The following is a 19815-nucleotide window of genomic DNA, read 5'->3' on the forward strand; positions in this document are numbered from 1 at the left end:
AATGCCGCTTTGCTCCCCAGCCCTGGGAAGCCAAGGAAGAAAACGGTTGCCTGTTGCCCAAAGGAAGCCCCCAGTCAAACGGTAGTTGGAAACGGCCCGGTAGGACCAAGACCACAGTCCCCCCTAATGAGGCGTTCTCTTCCTGGGTGGCTGGGCAGACGGCTTGGGAAGCTGCAGCCAGGGCGTGAAGAGGCCGGCCTTCCCGTCTCGCTTGTCCTCACTGCAGAGATAGACTGCCTGTACATGGAGGTTCCATTTAGCCATGGGGCTGAAAGGCCACCTGCCGTGCGATAGCCTCGAAGCGCCATCAGGTACACTGATGTGCTGCATGCGTAGTAGTTGTCAGAATTAATAAGTTTAATCTATTATTATATTAATGTAATTTATAATTAAATAATTATTTAATAAGTTTGATTTTTTTAAAAATGATTATTAATGTAATTATTACATATTAATAATTAATTAACCGCCTTGAGATTGTTTGAATGAAAGGCGGTATATAAATCTAAGTCTAGAGGCAACCTGTGATCATCAGGATTCTCACACGTGTTCTCACCCCGCTTTTGGATTACCTGTGGCGTAGGTTGCAGCTGAAATCCAGTTATAGAAGGAGAGAGAACCCAGATAAAGAGGGTTTGAGTCTGTAGCTCCGCACTGTTCGTTCATGAAGGCCATCTGGGTCGTCGGGCAGGGCTATGGAAGGGAACACCGGCCAACAACAAATAATATTTATATACCGCTTTTTCAACAAAAGTTTCCAACCCAGTTTACAAAGAGAAATAATCAATAAATAAGATGGCTCCCTGTCCCCAAAGGGCTCACAATGTAAAAAGTGTATTTGTTTCTTGTAAACCACCCAGAGACGTGAGTTTTGGGAGGTATAGAAGTGTGTTAAACCAAACCAGAACAGAACAGAACAGAACAGAACAGAACAGAAACGAAACGAAACGAAACACCAAACAAAACAAAACAAAACAAAACAAAACAAAACAAAACAAAACAAATTTTAAAAAGGAAACAAAAGACAGACACCAGCAACACCCACTGAAGGGATGCTGTGCCGGGGACGGATAGGGCCAGTTACTCTCCCCCTGCTAAATAAAAAGAATCACCGTGTTAAAAAGGTGCCTCTTTGCCCAGTTAGCCAGGGTCTCTTTTTAGCCAGATCTCTTTATAGCAGGGCCCACCCTAGCAACAACAACAACCACAATAAATATTTATATACCACTTTTTGGCAAAACTTTCCAAAGTGGTTTACATAGATAAATAACAAACAAACAAACAAACAAACAAATAAGATGGATCAGACATCAGGATTTACACTACAGCCACAATACTTTTGTTTCTCGTTTATTTAATTAAAAAAATATTTCTATCCCACCACTCCAGAACAGTGCTTCTCAGCGTGACTCACAACATCATCAGTCACCATAAACCCACATGAATGGAGGCAGGTAGCAATATAAAATGGGGCGAAAAACTGGCTAAGAATGGAAACCCCACTCAACCCACGTTTAAAGCCCAGCAAGTACAGAGAGCCTGAGGCTAAAATGTGGCTAGAAACCGAGAGCCGGCTAAAGCAAAGCGAAGAAGCCAGCAGCGGCAGACAGCAGAGAAAACCCCGAAAGAGGTTTCCAAAGATTTGAAAAAAATCTGCAAAGAACCCTAAGAGCCACATTCCCATAAAGCACCCCAATGTCCGAGACTTGCAAGAGAAAGGGGTGGTCTAGTTGAAGGATTAACTTGTCCAGAGACAGATTCCAGATGCTTCGCGAGAAGATGGGAGTCGTGATCCGGCACGACAGGCGATGAGATGGAGCTCCAGTGCCTCGACTTTTTGCACCAACTATCCTAATGACCTCTCAGGGCACTGGGAGTAGAGACAGTGAGTCAGGGTCTCCCTACTGTCCCCTGCTCTATGACCCTAGTGGTCATTACGATAGTCGGTGCAAAAGGTCAATGCAGTGGGGAAAGGAAAGGAAAAAGCTCCTCCCGAAAGGCAGTCCAGCGCTGGAGAATGGAATAGACCAGGTCTGCACAGCTGGTTTTGGACTACAACTCCCATCATCCCCAGCCGCCGTGGTCAAAAATCAGGGAGAGCGGGAGCTGTAGACCAATATCTGCGGAGAGGTTGAAGTTCTACAGTCCTGGACTAAAGACCTCAGAGACCAGGAACAGGAAAGTGAAGGTCCGAAATTCCCTCGACAGATGCTGAACCAGACTGCCCATATGCGGGGAATCGAGAACACCACACCCGCTCCCCAGGCACAGGTCTCTACAAAGCAAAAGGCACGGTTTGAGCAGAACCTGCAACACAAATAACCACCTACCTGCGTATTACACATCTTCGCTTGCAGCTCTTCTCCCTGGCACGGCTGCCCACCAAAAGCAGGCCTGGAAGGAAAGGAAATCTCTGTGTCTGTGGCAAAGCCGCCTAGAAGCAGACATCACAGACTGGCAGCGGCTGCTCTACGGTTGCAGGCAGGAGTCTCTCTCAGCCCTGTCTTGGAGAAGCTGCCAGGGAGGGAACTTGGAACCTAGATGCTCTTCCCAGAGCGGCTTCATCCCCCGAGGGGAATCTCTTGCAGTGCTCCTCACACTTCTAGTCTCCCATTCAAATGCAAACCAGGGCAGACCCTGCTTAGCTAAGGGGACAAGTCATGCTTGCTTCCACCAGACCAGCTCTCCTCTCCGTCACGATCCTGCTCAATGATTATTTTGAAGCCCATTTACATACTATGCCCATTAGGCAGCCGGATTTGGAGAGCCAGAATAGGGCCACCCTAACCATGCCTCACCCTGGCCAGATCACGGTCTTATTCACCTGGGGTTGTTACACCGCCGGCGTCTGGCCACAACGCCTCCTCCGCAGCTGCGGGAGCAAGTGCTGAAGGCCGACCAGCTGGACCACTGGCCGTGGACCACCGCAATGGGGCTCAGGTCTTCCAGGGAGCTGCAGCGACCCTTGAAGCACCACTGGAATCGAAAACAGACCCAGCCGTCAGCCACAGCAGGGCCACAATCGTGGCCAAGGGAGCCTCCGCCCAGAAGGACCCACGGAAAGGGAAGATAAGGCGAGTCCCATGGCCCCAAGACATGGCCAGCTGGAGAAATCGTAGAGAAATCCAATTATATAACATTCTGGCAATGAAATTTTATTTTATTTTATTTTATTACATTTTATATCCCGCTCTTCCTCCAAGGAGCCCAGAGCAGTGTACTACATACTTAGGTTTCTCCTCACAACGACCCTGTGAAGTAGGCTAGGCTGAGAGAGAAGTGACTGGCCCAGAGTCACCCAGCAAGTCTCATGGCTGAAGGGGGATTTGAACTCGGGTCTCCCTGCTCCTCGTCCAGCACTCTAACCACTACGCCACGCTGGCTCTCTTGGCAACCTTCCTTCTGCAGCCTCGCCTTCTGATCTTGCAGCCGCCCCATCCCAGCTTGGATGGCATGCAAGGAAATGCTCATTTTCGGCCAAAGACTGCAAATCCTCCTGCAAAAAGATCTCCCCCCTCCGAACACTTGGAAAGAGCAAAGAGCCCGAAAATTGGGTTTTCAACTCTGCCTCAGGGTCAAAGGCAAGGCAAATATAGGCAGCTTTGTTTTTGCATGCAATAGGCGTGACTTGTTCTAATCATGTAACTGTAAAGACTGATGTAAGCGCTTTGCATAGGATTTTCCAGGAAACGTCTCCGAAAACTAGCATTTTAAAAACTCAGATATAAACCTAGATGAGGTGAAATCCAGCAGGAAAATCCCGATTTGTGTGTGGGGTGCTTCCAAAGACATTGAACTGACCTCGGTGGGAATCTGGCTGTAGGGAAAACACACAGCCTGTCTCCCAGAGGAGATTCGGGGTAAATCCCCTATGTAAGAAAGCTCCAGGGGGGAATCAACCATTCTGGGATCGCCTGATTGATTGACTGAGTGCCATCAAGTTGGTGTCAACTCTTAGCGACCCCATAGAGAGATTCTCTCCAGGATGATCGGTCTTCAACTTGGCCTTGAAGGTCGTTCTCAGTGGTGCATTCATGGCTGTCGTCATTGCGTCCATCCAAGCTGGTGGCCATCGCCACATCCCATGGCAGAGAATTCCATAGATTAATTATGTCACTGTGTGAAAAAAGTACCTCCTTTTGTCAGTCCTAAATTGCCTGGCCTTCAGTTTCACGGGATGAATCCAGGTGTTGGGAGTGAAGAAGAAAAATGTATCTCTGTCCACTCTCTCTACTCCATGCATGATTTTAGACACTGCTGTCATGTTTCCCACAATCCAGAATTTTAACTCCAGGCACAAATGACCAGGCGCAAACTATCCTGCTTTGGACACATTACGCGAAGACCCAGCTCCCTTGAGATGTCTGCAATGCAAAGCTGAAGGAAAGAGAAGAAGAGGACAACCAGCAGCCAGGGGGATGATTACGACAACAATGAATGCACCACTGAGAGACCTTGAAGACCAAGTGGAAGACCGATCATCCTGGAGAAAATCTATCTATGGGGTCACTAAGAGTCGACACCGACTTGATGGCACATCAATCAATCAATCAATCAATCAGTAGTCACCTCTTTTCCAATCTAAAAAGCCCCAGATGCTGTAGCCGTGCCTCATCAGGAAGGTGCTCCAGGCCCCTGGTCATCTGGGTTGCCTTCTTCTGCACCTTTTCGAGTTCTACAATGTCCTCCTTAAGAGACGGCGACCAGAACGGCACCAAGTTTTTGGATGACTGAAGAGCAATCCACGTCCACTGTACTGGAAGTGGAGCCATCCACAAGGCTCTACTGACACTCTTCATCAGAAGGACGGTTTACCTGGTTGATGCCGCATTCAGTACCATCCAGGAGAGGCACAAAGAGCCGCGTACACCTCGTCTGGTCGCCAGGATCCGCGTGGCAAGAGAGAACTTCGCACATGTCCTGGCAAAAAGGAAGAAGATCGCAGCACCTGGTCAGTCTCTATAAACTCTGAGCTACATCCCAGTTCTCTGGCACAGCAGCAGAAGCCTATCTGACAAGTCCACATACCAGAAGTGTTTTCTGTGGACCAGGTCAGCGGAAATGTTTCCCTTTTCAAATTCCCCACCACAGTCTTTTTTTGAAGAGCCTCATTTTGCCTGCTCACTGGGCCAGGATGCACCTTTTCAAGCGGGGGCCCTCGTATATTTAAAAACATAGGGAGCTGCCTTCTACCGAGTCAGACCCTTGGTCCATCTAGCTCATTGTTGTCTACCCAGACTGGCAGCGGCTTCTCCCAGGTTGCAGGCAGGAGTCTCTCCCAGACCTATCTTGGAGATGCTGCCAGGGAGGGAACTGGGAACCTAGATGCTCTTCCCAGAGCGGCTCCATCCCCTAAGGGGAATAACTTAAGTGCTCACACATGTAGTCTCCTAGAGCGGGCCTTGTGGTAGCCAGCAAAAGTCCACCCTGCTTTGCTAAGTCCTTTGCTAAGCAGGGTCCACCCTGGTTTGTATTTGAATGGGAGACTCCATATGTGAGCACTATAAGATATTTCCCTTCGGGGATGCAGCCGCTTTGGGAAGAGCAGAAGAAGGTTCCCAGTTCCCTCCCTGGCAGCATCTCCAAGAGAGGGCTGAGAGAGACTCCTGCCTGCAACCTCGGAGAAGCTGCTGCCAGTCCGGGTAGACAATCCTGAGCTAGATGAATCAAGGGCCTGGCTCGGTATATGGCAGCTTCCTATATTCCTAACTTTTTAGGTGGATAGAGAGGGCAAGCCTCCAAGTGGAACATGGCAGGTGAAGAAGGTGTGGATAAAGGGCCCAGAGTGGGAGAGAAGGCAGGGCAAAGCGACACCTGCAGAGACGTCAGAGAACTTTCTTCAATCTCCCTGTCACAGTCCACCATCCCTGCGAGGCAGGCTTACGGCAAGCCAGCAGTCTCCCAACCTCAGCGCCCCCGCCATCCGCAGCATCAGGGTAATAGCGCTGGCCTGCCTTATAGGGGTGTTGTCGTGCTTTGAGCCCTATATTAAGCAAATGTTCAATGTGAGAATGATCTCTACGGCTACCCGTAACAGCAGCGTAAACCGGGAAAGGACGGCCTGCTTACAATGTCGTGCCTGGTGAAGGTGCAGGTCACGGCCCCTCGTCCAAAGGCTATTTTGCACTGATCATCTGCCCCGTAATAGAGGCCGGGCTTCCCGCCTGGCATGTCCTCCTTCAGGTCCGGCAGGTCATCCATGCAGCTTGCTTGGCCTGTACTGGGGGAAAGCCACGCGAGACACAGCTTGGGGGATTTGTGGGGAGCCGCGCAAGCGCTCTCTTGGTCCATTTGGATGTACAGCCCGTTCCAACCCAAGAGCTCAAGGTGGTTACTAATACTGCACAGAGACTTGTTCTCTGCTCCCGAAGGCCGAACTAGAAACGAGGGGCTGAACTAGCAAGAAGGCAGATTCAGGCTAGGAAAGAATTTCTAGCTGTCAGCGCTGTTGGGCAGTGGAACTGCCTGCCTCATGAAGTGGTGAGCTCTCCTTCACTGGAGGTTTCGAACCAGAAGCTTGTGTGTGTGTGTGTGTGTGTGTGTGTGTGTGTGCGCGCACAGTCTGCTTCCAGGCCAGATTCAAGGTGCTGGTCTTGAGTTTTAAAACCCTACATGGCTTGAGGCCAGGGTCCCTGTCAGACCACATCCACCCATATGAACCTTCCATGGCCCTCCATTTGGCATCTCAGGCTTTCCTCATGGCTCCAACTCTAATAAAACTCCAGCTGGTGAGGACTAGAGACAGGGCCTTTTTGGTTGTGGCCCCTCAACTTTGGAAAGCTCGCCCAGAAAAGTGTCACCAAACTCCCTTCATGTTTTTAAGAAGAAGAAAAAACTGAAGATATGCCTTTTTAGAGATATTTAGCATCGTATCTGCAATCACCTTTATCCACTTGTATTTTTCTTTTTAACACGTAACTTTTAACTTGTATTCCTTATTAGTCCTTTTAGGATCACTCTTATTTAACATGTAATTTTTATGCTGGTCTTTGACCGTAATAAAGGTTGACTCCGGATATGGCAGTTTCCTATGTTCCTATGTTCCTATGTTCCTATGTTGATTGATTGAATGAGAGGCATTTTAATATTTTATCCACTGCTATATCTGGCCTGTATCTTAGTTTTTAGCTTTTTATTCATAATTTTTAATTTGAAGCTTTTACTATTTGTAACGTTAAATGTGGTTTTAGCTTGGTTTTAGCTTGTAACTATGTCGTTAATTTTTATTGTTAAAATTACTAATTCTATTACATTAAAATCAATTATTAAATTTCATTAGTCTTAATTGCATCTGGTTTATTAATGTAAGCCATCCCAGGCTTACATTACTGTGCTGGGGTGGTGGGGTGGGACTCTAAATATTTTAAACAAAAATAAATAAAATGTATAAAGGCCCCACTGTTGCACCACTCCATTTGTGCAATGGTCGTGCTTGTCCATTAGTGCTATTGCACAAATGTCACGTTTCACCACGTGCAAAACGTTGCGCAGCATGTCAGCTGGAGAGAAGAAAGTGGGACCTAAGATAAACTTAGGAACAGAGGAAGCTGCCATATACTGAGTCAGACCATTGGTCTATCTAGCTCAGTTTTGTCTTCACAGATTGGCAGCGGCTTCCTGTCCTTGAGACCTCTAAGAGTCCTAAACAAGTCATGGAAAGTGGGGGCCCTGCAGCGGGAGCGGCATTTATTTATTTATTTATTTAAAAATATTTCTATACCACCAAAACTTGCGTCGCTGGGTGGTTTACAGCAATGTCTTTACAAATAATTAATTTTAATTGATCAATCAATCAATCAATTATAATTAATTAACTTTTAAAATGGATTAATGTTAATTAATTAATCTTTAAAGTTCATTTTAATACATTCATTCATTTTAAGAAATAATTAATTTGAATTAATTAATTAGTTAGTTATTTTAATTAATTAATATTAATTGATATTAATTAATTAATTTTAATTAATTAATTAATTTTACAATTAATTGCCCCTCTGGGCAGTGTACATGGTCAAGAGAACCCAGAAGACCCACAAGAGCGAGCACAGCACCCCCGGTGCCCCTTTTTACCTGACCAAGGCCGCCAGCTGCTTCCTGCTACACACGGACCACGTCAGATCCACGCTGTTCTGACCCTCTTCAGAGCCCATCACGTGCCCACTCCCAGAGCACGGGTTCCCCTCTCCGTCATGCTGGATGCCCAAGCTGCAACAGAAAAGGAGCAGAGCAGGAAGGGAGGGTGAGGAGGAGAGCTGGTCTGGCGGTAGCCAGCATGACTTGTCCCCTTTGCTAAGCAGGGGCCATCCTGGTTTGCATTCGAATGGGAGACTAGATGGGTGAGCACTGGAAGAGATTCCTCTTAGGGGGATGGAGCTGCTCTGGGGAGAGCATCTAGGTTCCAAGTTCCCTCCCTGGTGGCATCTCCAAGATAGGGCAGAGAGAGACTCCTGCCTGCAACCTGGGAGACGCCGCTGCCAGTCTGGGTAGGCAATCCTGAGCTAGACCTACCCACCTGTGCCCGATCTCATGGGCAATGGTGACACCCAGGCCAAACCCCGTGTCCTCGGTCATGATGCAGCTCCAAGAGGTGGAACAGGCTCCACCCAGCTGGGTCACGCCACGCACCTGTTTGTTCCCATCGGGTAACTCCAGGTCAAACCTGAGCGAAGCAGACCAAGAGGAAGAGAAGCTGTCACTGATCAAGTTTGGGCTACAATCTGGGTTCAAATCCCTGTTCAGCCAGAAGCGGGTCGGTCACATTTTCTCAGCCGGAGCCTACCTTATAGGGTTGTTGTGAGAACAACGTAAACAAAAGCCAGCCATGTAGACTGCCCTGATCATCCCCAGTCAAAATGGCCAAAGGCTCATCCAACCACCCAAGGTTGAGAACATCTGGACGATGCCATTGGCTCTAACAGGGATTCACTATCAGGGATTCCCAGATGTTGTTGACTACAGCTCCCAGAATCCCCAGCTGCAATGGCTTTTACTTGGGGATTCTGGGAGTTGTAGTCAACAACACCATGCCAGACCCCCTCTCGCTGGGCCTGTCCAGTCTCTCAGTGGCTTTCCAAGGAAGGGGCGAAATCCATTACCTGGTCACATACAAAACAAGGTCTGCGTGGCGAGGATCCGAGTCGTTTTCAGGGTTGACCTTCCGGGCCCATTCACACACGCTGATGATCGAGGACGTGATGTTGGCGCCGATATCAATGCCTTCCTAGGGAGAAGGCACATGATCGGCGTTACCTCCAAATTCAGAGGGACGAAGCCGGATCACGAGCTTCTGGGTGTCTCTAAGTTGGTCAGAACCGCATCTTTTGCTGGTATCTCCCATGTGTTTCTTTCTGGTTTGCAAGCCCTTTGGGGCAGGGAACCACCTTCAGGCCCTCTTGTGTTTGGGAGTCACCCCTGATAACTGGCTGAAGTGGTGGCTATCTTCCACTTAGCAGGGGGAGAGCAACTGGCCCTATCCAACCCCCAACATAGCATCCTCTCCTCCCACAGAAGCCACTATGGCTTCTTTTTAAATTGTGAGTCCTTTCTGGACACGGAACCATCTTCTTCTCCTACTTTAGGGACAAGAGCAGGTCTTGTGGTAGCAAGCATGAATTGTCCCCATTGCTAAGCAGCATCTGCTTGGTTTGCATTTGGATGGGAGACTACATGTGAACACTGCAAGATATCCCCCTTAGGGCAGGGATTCTCAACGTTGGGTCCCCAGATGTTAATTGGACTTCCAATTCCCATAATCCCCAGTCCCAGTGGCCTTTGGTTGGGGATTATGGGAGTTGAAGTCCAATAACATCTGGGGACCCAACGCTGAGAATCCCTGCCTTAGGGGATGGGCCCGCTCTGGGAAAAGCACCTGTCTGCTTGCACGCAGAAGGTTCCAAGTTCCCTCCCTGGCAGCATCTCCAAGGTAGGGCTGAAAGAGACTCCTGCCTGCAACCTTGGAGAAGCCGCTGCCAGTCTGGGTAGACAATCCTGAGCTGGATGGACCAAGGGCCTGACTCAGTAGGAGGCAGCTTCCTGTGTTCCTACTTTCCTTCAGGAAAGTAAGCTTATGAGATCACCACACATTCTGTGTGTGTGTGTATCTGTGTGTGTCTCCACTATCAACTTTGCAATGCCTGGACCAATATGAACCAAATTGGGTACAGTTGTAGCAGGACACCTCAACAACACCATTTGTGACAATGTCACCTGCTCCAGTTCAAGATGGCGGACGCGTGAACATTTGAGGTGCCAGTTGGCTAACTTGGACCAAATTTGGACCAAATTTAGTCCAGTTGTAGGGATAGAGAAAGGAGAGCAGGCAGATTCGTTCTCACCAGAACGGCTTGTTTTCTTTATAAACCACGGCCAGGTAAGGGCTCCTTGCATTTATACCAGACATGCCCAATCCCAAGGGTCCTTATCGCCAGCCAATCACGAGGGCCCATGCTGCAGAGCCCTATTCCCTCCAGTGCTTCAAGGCAGTCCCTCCTTGGTCACTTTCCAGCCTGGGTTCCCACTTGAAACCAGAGTCCTGGGAGTGTGTGTGTGTGTGTGTGTGTGTGTGTGTGTGTGTGTTACCTCCGGGTCTGTGAGGATGATCATTCTGATCAGATGCATCCTGAACTGAGCTCCAAGAGAGGCATCGCGAAGCAGCTCTGCACCCTGTGAATGGCAGAGAGAGAACCAGTTTAACTTCTCCCACTGGAATCATAGAATTGGAAGGGGCCCTAGAGGTCATCTAGCCCACCCACCCCAAACCCAATCGGTTACAGCAGGGGCAAGCAAGCCTGGCTCTCCAGCGGTTGTTGAACTACAACTCCCACCACAATTATGAACTACAACTCCCACCACAATTATGAACTACAACTCCCACCACAATTATCATCCCCCCCCACAATTATGTAACTCAAAAACAGTCGGAGGGCCAAAGCTGCCTGCCCATTACCAGTGGCCGTCCCTCCGGTCCTTGAAAACCTCTGGCGAAGGAGAGCCTACCATTTCAGGCAGTTCCACAGTCCAACCCAGATGATGGGTGTTACAGCCCCACAACATCAGGGAGTCCAAGATGAACTAGACCTTACAGCAGGCCTGCTCAACTTTGCCCCCCACCCCAAGCTGTTTTTGGACTACAACTCCCGTAATCTGCCCAGACACACGAGTCTGGGGCAGTATAAAAGTGTAATAAATAAATAAATAAATAAATAAATAAATAAATAAATAATCTGCAGCCACAGTGGCCAATAGCCAGGGATTACGGGAGCTGTAGGTCAACATCTGCAGGAGGGCCGAAGTTGAGCAGGCCTGCCTAACTGAGCCAAGAGACACCTTTTGAAGTAGTGATTCTCTTGTGTTTAGCAGGAGGAGAGCAACTGGCCCTATCCATCCCCAGCACAGCATCCTTCCAGTGGCTGTTGCTGGTATCTGCCTTATGTTTCTTTTAGATTGTGAGCCCTTTGCGGACAGGGGACCATTTTATTTCTGTATTACTGTTCATGGACCGTAATAATAAATCTGATTTGATTTGATTTCTGTATTATTATTATTTTTTCTTTGTAAACCGCGTCGCGAACTTGGGTGGAAGAGCAGTATATCAATATCCGTAGTAGGGAGGCAGGGGAGACGCTAACGCAAGGTTCGCTGTTTCAGCAACCTCTAAACGTTTTGCAGCATACCAAGTTTTATGTTGCGTCAAGCACACAAACAAGCCCGCAGAGAGTCAGGAATGCGGACAAAGCCAAATCCCAGCCAAGAATGACTCACCATGTTCAGGTTGGTGAGGATGTACCTCTCGGTGTCTTCACGGTGGAACTGGTAGACGTCTGGGCCCACCACCAGCAACAGCTCCAGGTGTTTCACGCTACTGTCAGCGGCTTTCCGGACTCGGGACGGAAACTTTTTTCCTGCAGCAAAATGCACAGGGAACTTGGGGGTTGAAAGGAAACCTCGAGGAACCCCTAGCAGGAACATCCTGTTTATATATTTATTATTATTATTATTATTATTTATTACAATTTTTATACCGCCCTTCCAAAAGGCTCAGGGCAGTTTACATTAAAACACCATTAAAACCCATTAACAATTAAAACAGAAATTATAAAACTGCTCGAAATAATTAACAATTAAAACCTCATAAAACACCCATTAAATAGCCAAAACAATTTAAAAACAAGTTTTTAAAAGCTGAGAAAGCTTGGCTGAAGAGATGTGTTTTCAGAAGTTTCTTAAAAATTGCCAGAGATGGGGAGGCTCGTATCTTAGTAGGGAGCGCATTCCACGATCTCGGGGCAGCAACCGAGAAGGCCCGTCTCTGTGTAGCCACCAAACGAGGCAGCTATATAGGGTGGCTATATAGGGACATCGGAAGCTGCCGTATACTGAGTCAGACCCTTGGTCCATCTAGCTCAGGACTGTCTACCCAGACTGGCAGCGGCTTCTCCAAGGTGGCAGGCAGGAATCTCTCTCCGCCCTACCTATATTTCCCAATCCTACCTGGAGATACTGCCAGGAATTGAACCTGGCACCTTTCGCAGCCCTGTCTGGAGAGTAACCAATTATACAGCATGATATTAAATTATATAAGGCAGCTTCCTCTGTGCCCCTCCCCTAGAATGCACCCTCCCTATCAACTGCGTGGTGTAGTGGTTAGAGTGCTGGACTAGGACCGGGGAGACCCGAGTTCAAATCCCCACTCAGCCATGGAACTCACTGGGTGACTCTGGGCCAGTCGCTTCCCTCTCAGCCTAACCTACCTCGCAGGGTTGTTGTGAGGATAAAAATAACCATGTACACTGCTCTGGACACCTTGGAGGAAGAGTGGAATATAAATGTAAAAACAGAACAGAACTGCATACTACAGGGGAAAATTCAATACCTGTTTGTCCACCCCCACCTGATTTTTATCTTGAAGGATCCCCTAATAAGCCAGGGAAGGGCTCCTCAGAACACATACCAAACGCTTATCTGCCTTAGATGAAGCCCCTGCGTTCCTGTCTTGGTCCCAAGAGAAGCCCCTACCTGGCTGTGCTGCCACGTCGTTCTGTCGAACCCTGAACACGACGTGAGGCCCCGGAAGAAGTGGATTCTGCAGCAAATCCTGGTGTGGGATTTTCTCCGGCCGAATGTGAATCTTCTCACCGCGGACAAACACAACGCCTTGCTGGAGGAAGCAAAAATGCCACAGGGTTTGGAAGCTGGTTTCAAGCACAGCTGGTTTTCACGACAGACCGTGAAGAAAAGCCAAAGAAATCTGGAAGGGGGTGGGTGGGATCTAGCAGAATTCCTGTTTGTTTGTTTGTTTGGGATGTGTTTATTTTAAAATATTGCATCTCCCTTTCCCCACAGATTGCAAGACAATTTTCTACTGCTGCTGCGTCTTTTTTCTTTTCTTTTTATTGCATACATTACACTTAGAATACAAATAGTTCAAAAAACTCAGATCAAATCCCCTCACACTTAGAAAAACAAGATCTAGTCTCGAAAAAAGACCATTTGTGGGCTGCTAAAGTAAGTAAATCAAAGAGCCATTTGTCAATATCTGGAGGGTATTTACATTTCCAGATTTGTAAAATAATGTGTTTAGCCACCAGAAAGGCCCTAGTAAGCAATTTCCATTGATTACGGGTTATTCCTTCTACATCAGAAGGCAATCCCCACCAAACTGAAATAGGATCTAGAGGATATTCCCTTGCTATGACTAAATCGACATAGTCACTTATCTTTTTCCAGAATGGAAATATTACCTTACAGATAAAGATACTGTTTCTTCTCCTCACAGTGCAAATTAATTCCCCCTTAAGAACATAGGAAGCTGCCATATACTGAGTCAGACCCTTGGTCCATCTAGCTCAGTATTGTCTACACAGACCGGCAGCGGCTTCTACCCGGTTGCAGGCACAGGAGTCTCTCTCAGCCCTTTCTCGGAGATGCCGGGTGAAGGAACTTGCAACCTATGCTCTTCCCAAAACGGACCCATCCCCTAAGACAGGGATTCTCAACCTTGGGTCCCCAGATGTTGTTGGACTTCAACTCCCATAATCCCCAGCCCCAGTTGCCTTTGGTTGGGGATTATGGGAGTTGAAGTCCAATAACATCTGGGGACCCAAGGTTGAGAATCCCTGCCCTAAGAGGAATATCTTACTGTGCTCACGCATACGGTCTCCCATTCAAATGCAAACCATGGCAGACCCTGCTTAGCAAAGAGGACAATTCATGTTTGCTATCACAACACCAGCACTCCTCCCCTAATTTTTCCCCAAGTTGCCTTACGGGATTTATTTCAAACACAGAAGAGAATGCAGAACGACGACTCCTCTGTGCCCTCCCGGGATATCAGCTGCTCCGGAGTATCCGAAAGATGAGTCCACACTCACCAGCTGCCCTTCGCAGTACGTCACTCGGCCTTCTGCCCCCGGGGGGCTCCGGGGCTCCCCGCCAGCAAAGCAGTTGCCCCAGAAACGCCGCAGCAAACCAGCAGAAGCATTCAGCCTCCGGTCGCTCACCAAGGAAGGGGTCAGGAGGGCCCGATCCTCTGGGAATACAAAGGCATAAAGCTCTCCCCAGGCGGTGAAGGAGCAGTGCTGGACACGGCAGGTTGTGGGTCTAGCTGGGCCCTCTTCACAGGAGCAAGCGAGGCGCACCGCCTCCGACTCGGGCACTGTGGAAATCGGGAGTCGAGAGGAGAGCGTAAGGAGAGCCCTGCTGGATCAGGCCCAAGGCCCATCCAGTCCAGTCCTCAAAGGGCTCACAGTCCAAAAAAGAAACACAAGACAGACCCCAGCAACAGCCACTGGAGGGATGCTGTGCTGGGGACGGATAGGGCCAGTTGCTCTCCCCCTGCTGAATAAAGAGAATCGCCACTTTCAAAAGGTGCCTCTTTGCTCAGTTGGCAGGAGTTTGTTAACCCAGATAACTTAGTTAACTCAGTTAACTGAGTTGGTTAACTCAGTTAGCAGGGGTTAACTCATCTGAAAGTCCATATGAGGGACTTTCATAAGAAAAGCCCTGCTGGATCAGGCCCAAGGCCCATCTAGTCCAGCACCCTGTTTCCCATAATGGCCAACCAGAAGCCCCCAAGGAGGATGGAGCTGCTCTGGGAAGAGCATCTAGGTTCCAAATTCCCTTCCTGGCATCTCCAAGATAAGGCTGAGAGAGACTCCTGCCTGCAACCATGAAGAAGCCGCTGCCAGTCTGTGAAGACAATACTGGGCTTGATAGCCCAATGGTCTGACTCAGTATATGGCAGCTTCCTATGTTCCTAAGAGGAGGTGAAGGCATGCGCTTTCTCCTTCTGCTGCTCCCGTGCAACTGGAAAAGAGGACAGGGACATAAGAACATAGGAAGCTGCCTTCTACCGAGTCAGGCCCTTGGTCCATCTAGCTCAGACTTGTCTACACCAACTGGCAGCAGCTCTCCAAGGTTTCAGGCAGGAATCTTTCCCAGCCCTTTTTGGAGATGCTGCCAGGGAATGAATCTGAGACATTCTGTGTGCAAAGCATTAATACTCTGCCACGCTACGCCACAGCCCTATCCCCATCCTGTGCCTTTAAGAGATGCACAGAAGTGGGAATTTCAGTTTGTTACGCAGGGCAAAGAAATGCTGCACCTGTTGAATTTCCCTTTTTTTTGGTGCATCTCTTACAGGTACAGGAGCTTTCCCAGACAGCAGGCTTTACTGCTGGTTTACTGCCAGGCTTGACTGTGAGTTTAAAGTTGCCCCGCAAAAAAACTGAGACAAAAAGTGGATCTTTTAAACCGAGTTGCACTTTAACGTGCAGTGAAAAACCCGAATTGTGTGTGAACTGCTCCCCGATAGCTTGCAGAGACTTCGGGGTAAACTTGGCCAATATGTGAACACCACCACCCCCTATTCCGGAGGAGATGCAGACTCAAAGCCGGGTGTGAAAAACTTCCCAGAGACCTGTCTTCATTTCACCAGATATTGTGGCAATGCTTAGCATCAACTGAAGCCAAAAAAAAATTACAGATCAAGTTTAAATCCTCCTTTTCAGCCGCGACTGGTTGGGAGCTTCTGTCGAATGTTTGTGTCCGGACTCTATAGCTGAGCTGTTTTCCCCTCCAAGTTTGAACTGAATTTCATAATAAATTCTACATGCCATTTGATCTCCTTCATAGAGAGATGGCGCCTTACCTTTTTAAGGTAAAGTGTGCCATCGAATCGGTGTCGACTTGTGGCGATCACAGAGCCCGGTGGTTGTCTTTGGTAGAATACCGGAGGGGTTGACCATTGCCTCCTCCCGCGCAGTATGAGATAATGATGCCTTTCAGCATCTCCCTCTATCGCTGCTGCCCGATAGAGGTGTTTCCCGTAGTCTGGGGAACATACCAGTGTGGGATTCGAACCGGCAACCTCTGGCTTGCTAGTCAAGTCATTTCCCCACTGCGCCATTAGCTGGCTCTTTACCTTTTACGCAAGGTCAAATGGCTGTCTCAGGTATATTTTGAGCATTGTTTCAATCCAACAGATCTGAGGGATGGGGCATGAATCTCGTGTCCAAAATCCATTGGCGTGAAGAACAAGAATGGATTTTACTTATTTTAATAGAAAGTAAAGACGCTTCTCACCTTCAGAGGCTGAGCTGGTACCAGAATAAAAGGAAACATCTTGGACATCCAAGGAATCCAGAAATGCCTGAAAGTGGAGGGAGAGTGATGTTTTCTATTTCCAGGGGGGGGAAACGGGGACTACACCTCCCATCATCCCATTTGGCCACTGTGGCTGGGGATGATGGGAGTTGTAGTCCAACAAAATCCAGGGACCCAAGGTTGAGAATTGCTGTCCTAGAAGAAATATAAAGATGAACCAGGATCCAAAGTAGGAAAGGCATGTGGTTCATTTTGCAGCTCTGGATAGAATAATAGGGGATCGCCCAATACAGACGTAACAAGAGATCCTGGCTCAGGGCCTCACCGCCCGCCCCACACTTCAGCCGGGCTATTTGTTCCCCATCTAAGGATTGCTGGCTTGAAGCCGATGCATCCTCAGCGATGTGTCCACTGCAGAAGGGGAGGGAGGAGGATGGAGACCCGCCTCCTCAGCTCCTGATTGGCTGGCTACGTGCTGAAGCTCAATGTACCCCTCCCCTCATCCTGACAAGCTTCAGAAAATTAGCACTGAGTACTCCCATTGAAGCTAGTCATGGGGAAATGACTTGACTAGCAAGCCAGAGGTTCCCGGTTCAAATCCCCACTGGTCTGTTTCCCAGACTATGGGAAACACCTCTATTGGGCAGCAGCGATAGAGGAAGATGCTGAAAGGCATCATCCCGAAGAAAGCCACAGGGCTCTGTGGTCACCAGGGATCAGCACTGAATTGGTGGCACACTTTACTTTACTTTAAAGGTAAAGTGTGCCGTCAAGTCGATTTCGACTCCTGTCGCCTGCAGAGCCCTGTGGTTTTCTTAGGTAGAATACAGGTGGGGTTTACCGTTGCCTCCTTCCTCACAGTATGAGATGATGCCTGATGCCATCTTCCTGTATCGCTGCTGCCCTATAGAGTACCAGCGGGGATTCGAACCAGCAACCTTCTGCTTGTTAGTCAAGCATTTCCCCACTTAAGATGACTCCTTACTTTAGGGGCAGGAGTCTCTCTCATCCCTCTCTAGAGATGCTACCAAGGATTCAACTTGGGACCACCTTCTCCTGTGTGACAGCCCTATCCCCTAAGGGAACTATCTTACAGCGCTCACATGTAGTCATCCATCCAAATGCAAACCAGGGCAGACCCTGCTTAGCAAGGGGATTTATGCTTGCTACTTCAAGACCAGCTCTCCTCCCCATCTGGCATGTCCTTCCTTTAACATGAGGTGTCCTCTGAGCCTTGAAACCAATTAAATTTAATCAATAGGGTCAACCAGGTATGTATGCACAGGAAAACAGCCTAATTTTTTCCTCCCTTTGGGTCAGAGGTTCTCAAGCTTGGGTGCGCAGAGGTGATTGGACGACAACTCTCAACACTCCTTGCCACAATGCCCAAAAGCACTGAGGAGAGCTGGCCTATGAGAAGACCCCTTAGCTAAGCAGGGTCCATCCTGGTTGCATTTGAATGGGAGACTAGAAGTGTGAGCACTGCAAGATATTCCCTTTAAGGGATGGAGCCGCTCTGGAAAGAGCATCTAGGTTCCCAGTTCCCTCCCTGGCAGCATTTCCAAGATAGACCTGAGAGATTCCTGCCTGCAACCTTGGAGAAGCCGCTGCCAGTCTGTGAAGACAATACTGAGTGAGATAGACCAATGGTCTAAGTCAGTATATGGCAGCGTCTGATGTTCCTATGTTCCTAAGCCCTTGTGGCCGGAGTTGTAGTCTTACTACATCTGAGAAGGCAAGGTTGAGAACCCCTACTTTAGGTGCCTAGGAAGACTTTCAATTCTCTGCTAAATTCCACAGTCTAAAGGGGTTCTTTTTGCATTGTTTTTAAAAAATATCCTGTTACTGGGTTCAAGACTTAGGAGAAAAACAAGGTCCCCCTTCCCACAGACACACACACACACAAACTGGCCAATTCCAAGTTGTACATTAACTAAGCTGATGTAGAACTAGGAGAGCGTGAGGCCACAGGATTAGAGACGTCGTGGCTGTCTCAACATCTCTCCCTAGCACGCTTTGCTGATGTCCGAGAAGACTGCCCATGACGTGCCCCAACGGTCTGGTCCAAAGAGGCGTCCTCGGGCCCTTCTCCAAATGCTGAAGTCGCTGGCTTATTTTATTTAACACTTTTGTATACCCCCGCAAGATGCAAGTCTCTGGGCGGTTTACAACAAAAACAGATAAAAAGATTAAAACATTACAACAATTAGAATTTAAAACTATTACAGACACACAATTGAAACAATATCTAATTAAAAGCCTGGGTGAAGAAATGCATCTTGACTGCCTTTTTTAAAGTTGTCAGAGATGGGGAGGCTCTGATTTCAGCAGGGAGCGTGTTCCAAAGCCTCAACGGAGAAGGCCCGTCCCCGAATAGCCACCAGGTGAGCAACTGCAGACGGACCTCTCCTGATGATCTCAATGGGCAGTGTGGTTCATAGCGAAGAAGACATTCTCTCAAATACCCAGGGCCCAAGCTGTTTAGGGCTTTATAGGTTATAACAAAGACCTTGTACTTTGCCTGTAAACATTATCGGCAACCAATGCAGATCTTTTATGAGAGGAGTGATACGGTCTCTCCAAGATGACCCAGAAACCAACCTGGCAGCTGCATTCTGAACCAACTGCAGTTTCCGGACTACCTACAAAGGCAGCCCCACAGAGAGCACATTGCAGTAGTCAAGTCTGGAGGTGACCAGCAGATGTACTGCTATTCTGCCCAACAGCTGAGATACCAGGGTATATACCATCTGCATTAAGATTATGTCCTGGTGGATCTGGTAAAGTTGAAACAACTGCTCATGTTCTTCTGTATTGTGATTATTACAGGGACATAAGACACCAGCTAATTGCCACACTTCTGATTAATTTACTGGGTCGTGGAGATGATTTTTATTTAAACTATTTGCTCACTGATCTTAATTCGGATGTTTTTCATATTGTGGCTGAATATTGTTATATATTATGCCAGATATGTATTAATGTAGTCTGCTTACATATGATTATTTTATTCTTGTTATTTGTTTTATTATTTTGTTATATTGCTGGTCTATGACCAAAATAAAGTTTTTACTAGTTTACTACTGTTCTGAGGTCATTGATCTCCAGAAGCAGGACCCAACGTGCCTAGTCGAGAGTACAGATTATTATTATTATTATTACATTTATATCCCGCTCTTCCTCCAAGAAGCCCACGGTGGTGTACTACATACT

The 19815-nt window shown here is 48.1% G+C and overlaps 1 protein-coding gene across 2 annotated transcripts in view; it reads right to left on the bottom strand.

Annotated features, from left to right (window-relative positions):
- The window catches only part of ADAMTS13 (ADAM metallopeptidase with thrombospondin type 1 motif 13), a 40959-nt gene that overhangs the window by 20513 nt on the left and 631 nt on the right, over nt 1–19815 (bottom strand). For both annotated transcript variants that reach the window (XR_008312841.1, XM_053282658.1), the window contains exons 2-14: nt 16582–16648; nt 14370–14653; nt 13015–13156; nt 11761–11900; nt 10579–10662; nt 9096–9220; nt 8513–8659; nt 8071–8205; nt 6070–6220; nt 4816–4920; nt 2825–2976; nt 2331–2394; nt 573–693 (exon numbers count right to left, since the gene is read on the bottom strand). Coding sequence is in view for 1 of the 2 variants with exons in the window: in XM_053282658.1 (XP_053138633.1) it covers nt 573–693; nt 2331–2394; nt 2825–2976; nt 4816–4920; nt 6070–6220; nt 8071–8205; nt 8513–8659; nt 9096–9220; nt 10579–10662; nt 11761–11900; nt 13015–13156; nt 14370–14653; nt 16582–16648 (1717 nt within the window). In the remaining variant the exon portion in view is untranslated. The remainder of the gene's footprint in view (nt 1–572; nt 694–2330; nt 2395–2824; nt 2977–4815; nt 4921–6069; nt 6221–8070; nt 8206–8512; nt 8660–9095; nt 9221–10578; nt 10663–11760; nt 11901–13014; nt 13157–14369; nt 14654–16581; nt 16649–19815) is intronic.

This window comes from Hemicordylus capensis, chromosome 17 (genome assembly GCF_027244095.1).
Source record: "Hemicordylus capensis ecotype Gifberg chromosome 17, rHemCap1.1.pri, whole genome shotgun sequence".
NCBI classification, from domain to species: Eukaryota; Metazoa; Chordata; class Lepidosauria; order Squamata; family Cordylidae; genus Hemicordylus; species Hemicordylus capensis.